The sequence below is a fragment of the Scatophagus argus genome, chromosome 23 (genome assembly GCF_020382885.2).
Source record: "Scatophagus argus isolate fScaArg1 chromosome 23, fScaArg1.pri, whole genome shotgun sequence".
Taxonomy (NCBI): domain Eukaryota; kingdom Metazoa; phylum Chordata; class Actinopteri; family Scatophagidae; genus Scatophagus; species Scatophagus argus.
Window position 1 is genome coordinate 14781270 of NC_058515.1, and position 7749 is coordinate 14789018.

The following is a 7749-nucleotide window of genomic DNA, read 5'->3' on the forward strand; positions in this document are numbered from 1 at the left end:
CATGATGGGACATAAGAAAGGCGTCTGTCTGACTGTGGGTGAGACAGATCAGACAAGCCAACGGATGAGTTCAAATGCCTTTCAACTTACAAGCGTGACGGAAAATTCAGTTTTGTTATTTGTTTGCCATAAATGCAACACTTAAGATATGTTAGCAGCTCCAGTTAACCGACTCTGTGCGCATGACAGACCGCAACATCACGTGAAGGTCACACTTTGCCAGCAGCCAATGAACAACCTGGAAGTTTGACACGTCAGACTTTCTCCAGTGAACATGAACGCAACATGTTACAGCACCGCAGCTGAAAACAGCAGATAATTATGTCACGAAGGTATAAATGTCGCCTACAGACAGGAAGTGACAGTGAGAAGTTATCACATAAGCAGAATCTCCGACATTTTTCTCTTTCTGTCCTCTCGCTAGAATTTCACTTTTTAACAGTTTTATATTGTTTCTACCCGGTGATTATTCACTGCTGCACAAAATAAAAATGTTTTTCGCTGTCTGTTATTTACATGGATAAACTTCTGTTTGGTCTCTTTATTTACGGTGTACTTGTGTCCGACATGTTGCTTTTACCTGTGTTACGGTAATTAAAAAAAAAAAAAAAAAACTGTTGCGCTTCTCCTTCAGTCTTTACGGCTGGCTGCAGCCCATGTGTCCGGAAGTGGCTCTGCTTGTTCTGCTTCTGTTTTGAGGCAGAAAACCCTCCAGAGAAGAAGCTGAGGAGTTGTAAAACATCGTGTCGGGCTGGTGTGACGGGGGCCGGCGGGGTGATCCGGTGAGCCCCGCGGCTGAAACATGGGCCTCCTGGCGACCATACGGAGGGAATGGTTCATCATCGGGATACTTCTGGTCATCTTATCGGCCAAAGTGCAGCCCAGCATCGGTGTCAGAGGAGGTGAGCGAGTCGGAGTTTGGGAAGTGCTCCGTCACTTTTCAGCAAGTCGTAACCGCCACTGAATTAAGTTCACTAGAGTCGGTAAAAATATCTGCCTTTGAAAAGAGCAGTCTGTCAAACACCAGGTTCTGTGTTACATTCACTTCCAGAGGTGGTTACCTGTGACTTGTTAGTGCCAGGCAAGAGTTTCTCTTCGTTATTTGTGCTGTTTGCCACACAGTATCTCCCACAGAGAGACTTGGGCGTTTAATTAACGGCATCAGAGTGTTTCACCGGCAGGCATTTTACTGTTAATAAACTTCAGTTTTTTGACTTTTCTTAGCTCTTTATTCGTCCTTAGCGCATGGTCGGATTGTACCAAAATGTGGATTTCCACTTTAAGTACTTATAACTTCGTGTACATGATGTATGCCGAGTTAAACCTTTAATCTTGTTGACTATTAAAACTTTCAGATTGGTGTTATACTTAGCCGGTATAGTTCTGAAAAAGGAAGGTGGCTGTTAATTTCAGGAATTTCTAAGTGGAGTTTCGTTATTCATCAAATACAACATAGAATGACGCGCATTGCTCTCCCTCACAGTGCTTCTTCTGTGTGTGTGTGTGTGTTTCCTCCTTACCTGACGCTGTAGTGACACGTTGCATTTAACAGTGATGTCAACACCGGCTGGATGTCGCTCACCGCCCCGCGCTCCCGTTTCTCACATCGTATTTCTGTTTAAAATCAGCTGCGGGCGTTGACCCGAGCAGAAAGTGTTAAAAAGGCTTTTTATCTCAGCGGTAATTGCACTGTGGACTGACAGCTGTTACCTTCACCGATAAGTGGACTCAGAAAGCTGAGAAGCCCGTGGTGACACCTTCACGTTTTATCCTGTAGATTAGATAAATTCCGGTGTCGCTTCTGTCAGGATGCTGCCTTCAGGAGCTCCTCGCAAAATCAGACAGCAGACGTTGCAGTTTAAGTCAAATCAAAACAACGTGAGTCTGTGTTGAAGTGACAGAAAGTCTTATGAGTAGTTTTTAAATAGTCCTGCTGTTTTTAATGAAATAATCACACTGGGCCAAATCGCTTGGGTGTCATAATTGTTCATTAAAAATGTTCTTAATGGGGGGAAAAAAGGTTTGCACCAAAGTTTTTTCCAGATAAGTTTTGAAGAGTAGCAGCTTTTCCCTTTTTTATGAGGTTTTCTTTTCTATTAAAATGTTTTCTTACTTTTTGTAAGTTAAATGGATTTTGTAGGTTTAACTTTCGCAGATTTATTTTTGCACTTTTCCTCAGATCTTCCTCAGCTGTAACTTATTTCAGTGCTCAGCCCGTTTGGAAAGTGATCTGCTTTGTTACTGGAGCTGGACAATGTGAGACAGGACAGTTGCCGTGGTTACAGTGGTGAATAAATGCGTCTCGTCTCTCTGTCTCAGGTCCGTTGAGGCCAGAGATCACCGTGGCCTACGTCGCTGTCTCGCTCATTTTCTTCAACAGCGGCCTGTCGCTGAAGACGGAGGTCAGAAACCATCAGAGCCTTCAGACCCTGACGCCGCGAGACGTGACGGCGGCTTCAGTAATAAAAGTCTGACTTTTCTCTGTGCAGGAGTTGACCAGCGCGTTGCTTCACGTTCGCCTCCACCTGTTCGTTCAGTCCTTCACGCTCATCTTCTTCCCGCTCGCCATCTGGCTGCTGCTCAGAGTGCTCGCACTGACCGCCATCGACCAATGGCTGCTCAGAGGGTAGGGGTGTGTGTGTGTGTGTGTGTGTGTGTGTGTGTGTGTGTGTGTGTGTGTGAGAGAGAGTGTGTGAATGCCATCCTTTATGCGAGTCCCTGCCTGACTGTACCTGAAGGACGAGTTATGTATGGACACAAAGACCCACATTCACTGCAGCTACAGGCAATGCTCTGTGTGTGTGTGTGTGTGTGTATGTGTACGTGCGTGTGTGTCAGTGAGTGAGTGAGTTTGTGTGTGAGTGTTAGTATTGAACAGACTTCCTGTGTGAACCATCTCTAAAGAAACAAATTCATCTGAAACGCAAACGGCCATGATGCTATTGAAAGCAGCCGCAGTCTTTTGGGTTGATGACACTCCACACCACAAGGGGGCGCCATGTAACCAAAGCAAGCTGCTCTCCAGCCGTTTGTCCCGTTCAGCTGCACAGTCACACGTTAATCATTAACTGTGTAATGTTGGGCTCTCATCAGACTTCCTCATAAACTGACTGCAGGTTGTGTTTAGAGCTTTTAAAGTCCTGATGTGCTGTTTTACTCTTCTGCCTTTTTTACATGTTTGCTGCTTTCTGTAGAAAATGTTTCATATCAGTAACCTGTGTGGCCGTATTGTTTTTATCTTGTTATTCTCCCCCCTGTCGGCCGCTCTTCTTCTTCCTCGTCTTCATCCTGCTGCTGTGGTTGCCAAGGTTACAGACGGTGAGCTGCATGCCCCCTCCGGTCTCCTCTGCTGTTATTCTCACCAAGGCTGTCGGAGGCAACGAGGTGACACACACACACACACTCAAACACACTCACACACACACACACACACACTAATTAGGTATTAAGCGTGTCGGCATGTTGACTGGCTGACTCTGTATGTGTGTGTGCGTGTGCTTCCAGGCTGCTGCCATCTTTAACTCGGCGTTTGGAAGCTTCCTGGTAAGATATCCTGAGGCTGGAGTGTTCCAGCAGTAATGACTCGTCAGCGTGAGCTCCGCGGGGGAGTCGATGCTGTAATCTTGTCTTTCTGTCCCGCAGGGGATCGTAGTAACTCCGGTGCTGCTGCTGCTGTTTGTAAGTTTCAGCCCACTTTTTAACAGTTAACATGTTTCATCAGTGTGAAAACAAAGTTGTGTCCCCGGCGACCTGAAACAGACTGAAGATCTGTTGTTACAATCATTTCAACGACAAATCGCGGTCGCGGTCTGCTGCTCGTTTGTGATGATGACCGTGTTTTTGTACTCGTGTCATCTCCTCCTCCAGCTCGGCTCTTCGTCCTCCGTTCCCTTCTCCTCCATCTTCTCTCAGCTCTTCATGACTGTGGTGGTTCCTCTGATCCTGGGTCAGGTAGGAGAGTGTGTGTGTGTGTGTGTGTGTGTGCGCCATGCGGAGGTGATTCAGTACGTCTGAATGCTGTGCTGTGATTCTCTCTCTCTGGTGTGTGTGTGCAGGTGTGTCGTGGTTTCCTCAGGGAGTGTCTGGAGCGGCGAAAGCCTCCGTTCGGCGCCATCAGCAGCGCCGTCCTCCTCATGATCATCTACACCACCTTCTGTGACACGTTCAGCAACCCCAACATCGAGCTGGACCCCACCAGCCTGCTGCTGGTCGTCCTCATCAGTGAGTGCAGCGTGTGTGTGTGTGTGTGCGTGTGTGTTGGTCATGCAGTGGGGACAGGTAATGCAGCGTTAAGGTTATGGCGACGGTTGGCGTTTGGCTGAGTTGATCGTGGTAAGTCAGTGTAAATCCAACGGTCAAAACTCTGAGAAGCCTCGTCGGTAGAATCACCAAACTGACACCAGATTTACACTCTGGTGGTTTTAGTTGAATATTAAAGTGTCTCTCTGGTTTTTCTCTGCAGTTTTCTCCATCCAGGTGAGCTTCATGCTGCTCACGTTCGCTTTTTCTACCAGGTGAGACTCCTCCTCCTCCTCCTTTTGCTCTACCCTCCACTTCTTCTTCTTCTTTTCCTCGAGTGAGCAGATTTATGGAGCTTACCAAGTACAAAGCTGACTGCTCACAGATAGGAAGTTCACATACAGCTCCCCCAAAGTTAAGCCAAAACACCTGGGTCGCCCCCTGGTGGCTGGCCGCAGTACAGCTCTGATCAGTTTGGTTTTAATCAGTTATGTGATGCTATAAAAAGGAGGTGAAACATGCGCTGCTCCTGATTGGTTAGACGATGATGTGATGTGATCTTATCGCTTCACTTTCGGAGACGCGTCGGCCATCTTTGAACGCAGTCTGTGTTTTATAAACGAGCTCATTAACGAACACAGCGGCAAAGAGTGACGGAGGAGAGTGTTTACTTCCTGTTTGTCTCTGCAGGTCGGGTTCAGGATTCAGCCCTGCAGACACTGTGGCCATCATGTTCTGCTCCACACACAAGTCTCTGACTCTGGGTAGGCACGCACACACACACACACACACACACACACACACACACACACACACACACATGGGAGAGAACTGGTCAAGGTGAACTCTAAAGTCTGAATGCAGATGTTCCATAAAGCCTTTAGTACGGTGGCCCTGAGAGCTCAACATACCCAGAGACAAAATGTCTTCTTCTTCTTCTTCTTCTTCTTCTTCTTCTGCTCGCTCCAGGCATCCCCATGTTAAAGATCGTGTTTGCAGGTTACGAGCATCTCTCCCTGATCTCAGTGCCTCTGCTGATCTACCACCCGGCTCAGATCCTGCTGGGCTCCGTGCTCGTACCGACCATCCGCGGCTGGATGACGAGCCGGCAGAAGGTACACACACACACACACACACACAGATCTGAGACTCCATCACTGACCGTGAGCTCCTCTCTTCCTCCTGAGAGACTCGGCTGCATTCCAACACTAACCTCTTCGCCCTTCTCTCCTCTCCTGCAGTTTAGTCTGTTGTTGCGATAGGGCCGCATTCCAACACTACTGACCTGAGTGAGTAGAGAACTCCTGAACGACAACTCAACTGGGCAATTTAATTTAGAAGAAATTTCCTTAATTCTTCTTTTTGCCATTGGTGACGGGAGCTTGTGGCAGCGCGTCCAGCACTGACACGACTGATGTCATTATGACTTCATGACCCCGTCGGTGCGCAGCAGCTCCCCCTGCTGTCAGCCAAACAGTCAAGCGTCACCTGCTGGGCTCACTGCTGCAAACTCACCTGCTCCACTTCCATTCAGCACCAGTGGTGAAAATGATGGAAAAGATGCCACACAATTACTGCAAATCACCAATCTCCATGTTGTGGAAACCGACTAAATCAAAACTAAAGTGATTCAGGTTGGCTGATGCACCTGCGCAGGTTAAAACGTCATTTTTCACTGACAGCTTTGAGGTCAGTATCTGCCAGAGTAGAAACTGTAAAGATACTGTATATTTTATGTACTTCTGCTGCAATCTGTTTTATTTTTACTACCATACATGACAAGCAGCAAACCTCTGAGACGCTGCAACCATCAAATGTTTGGCGTTTTTATTGGCTGAACCGAGGAATCGATTATCAAAACGATCGATTCTCACTCGAGCTCAGAGCCGGTTTGCTCATCACTGAAGGCCAACGCGTTCAAACTGTGATGTGTTTACCTCTGACAGGTGCATGAACTGAAGTGTACCTGTGTAGAGGGAAGGCACAGCACACGTCCAGGCTGTGGAACCTTCCTCCTCCTCCACCTGCTGTGCGCTGACGAATCACATTCGAACTGTCGCGCTCACCTGCTGCTGGTGGATTCGCTCACCAGACTGCCTTTGAAAAAAGCAGGATTTTAAAGAGTCCCTGGCTTTATCCCTCCAGTCGATGCTCTGTGTGAATCCCTCTGACGCTCTCTGCTTTGTCTCTGTCTGTCTGTCTGTCTGTTCAGGCGACGAAGCTGTCGGCTCTTCAGCCCGTCTGAGGAAGACGAGGTAACGACGTGAGCTCGCGTGTTTGTGCGGTAATGGTGGGCCTCGGCGGAGGGATGTGCCTTATGACAACCAATCAACAGAGACCTCAGCCAGGCGTTTCTACAACATAAACTGATATTTCATACTTCCACCGTGCTTTCTTTTATATTTGAAAGAATTTATTTTTTTATGAAACACCCAAAAATCCCTGCCAAAAGAGGTCATCTGTTTCTTCCTTTTTTTAAACAAAGGGAGCGTTGAAGGAAGCGTGGGGTCGCCGGGACCATTCTTTTTTAATTCTTCTTGCTATTTTCTACATTTTTCTACTCTGTCGTTCCTCTAGCGGTCACTGCCAGGACGTGTGGACGCTGGACCGTCTGGTTTCCTACACAGTAAAAATAATGACGGCTGTTATGATTGATTTCTGTTTGTGCCCTGCGGTGATTATCTGTCCAGATGATGACGGACTGACATGAACATGGATGCTCACGTCTCTCTTCTTGTATTATTCACACATTAAGTTCAATTGTTTTAATGTCAGATTCTTTCGCCGTACAGCTCAGATTCTGAACAAATATGTCGATCAGTTTTAACTTTGACCAGCGAGGAGGCGAGACTGCGACCTGAGCTCAAGTCAAGCAAAGTAAAGAGCTGGAAAAAAATATTTAAATCTCTCTGCTGATGTCGAGACATGGAGATATTTGCTCATAAAGCAAAATATTTGCTGTATTTTAAAAGAAACAAAATGTAATTCAGGGGCCAACTTGTCCATCCTAAATGACTATCCTGTTGCCTCTTGGTGGCGCTGGAGGAAAAGTGAGGGAATAATCAAGTCTGATGGACTGACTGACAAACACCTGCAGAGGTCTTTGACCCGCACAGGGTCGTGGTCTCATCACCAAACTTAGTTTCTGAGTTGTAGACGGTGATCAAGGTTTGCGGAACCAGTTTGCCCTATTCAGAGGGATGACAGTGAATGTATCATCATCACAACCAACAAGAGCTGGAGCTGCAACACGTAGCATCCATCAAAGTGTTTGTCAGTCAGCTCATTCAAGGATCACGTTATCTTTTGAGCCAGTCGTTGGCTCTTTTCTCTGAACGATTCCCTCTCTGCTCAGCCTGTTTCAGTTCTGTTCTTACGCTCCTCTGATGTGGCGTATCGCACATGTCGACTGGTTGGAAAGATGTTCGGCGGGGTCTGTGTGGGTCTGTTCTGTAGTTCATGTTTACACTAAGAAGCATAACAAATAAAACTACAACTTTTAACAGAAAA

At 47.0% G+C, this 7749-nt stretch overlaps 1 protein-coding gene across 2 annotated transcripts; it reads left to right on the forward strand.

Moving 5' to 3' along the window:
* The first annotated feature begins 77 nt into the window (after positions 1-77).
* On the forward strand, positions 78-7749 carry slc10a7 (solute carrier family 10 member 7). Of its 2 annotated transcripts, XM_046381082.1 has the most exons (13): positions 78-902; positions 2320-2402; positions 2490-2626; positions 3309-3384; positions 3505-3543; positions 3643-3678; positions 3868-3951; positions 4056-4221; positions 4463-4514; positions 4930-5003; positions 5209-5354; positions 5481-5528; positions 6452-7749. In XM_046381082.1, the coding sequence occupies exons 1-12, from the start codon at positions 803-805 to the stop codon at positions 5499-5501; spliced, it is 1014 nt and encodes a 337-aa protein (XP_046237038.1). In that variant the 5' UTR covers positions 78-802; the 3' UTR covers positions 5502-5528; positions 6452-7749. The 2 variants fall into 2 exon arrangements, with proteins under 2 accessions (XP_046237038.1, XP_046237037.1); XM_046381081.1 differs by lacking the exon at positions 5481-5528.

Bases quoted from the DNA above. Each gene is read 5' to 3' on its own strand.
- slc10a7 (XM_046381081.1), top strand. From the start codon at position 803: ATGGGCCTCCTGGCGACCATACGGAGGGAATGGTTCATCATCGGGATA. The intron at 2,403-2,489 runs GTCAGAAACCAT...TTCTCTGTGCAG, and splicing joins GCCTGTCGCTGAAGACGGAG to GAGTTGACCAGCGCGTTGCT. The intron at 5,004-5,208 runs GTAGGCACGCAC...TGCTCGCTCCAG, and splicing joins ACACAAGTCTCTGACTCTGG to GCATCCCCATGTTAAAGATC.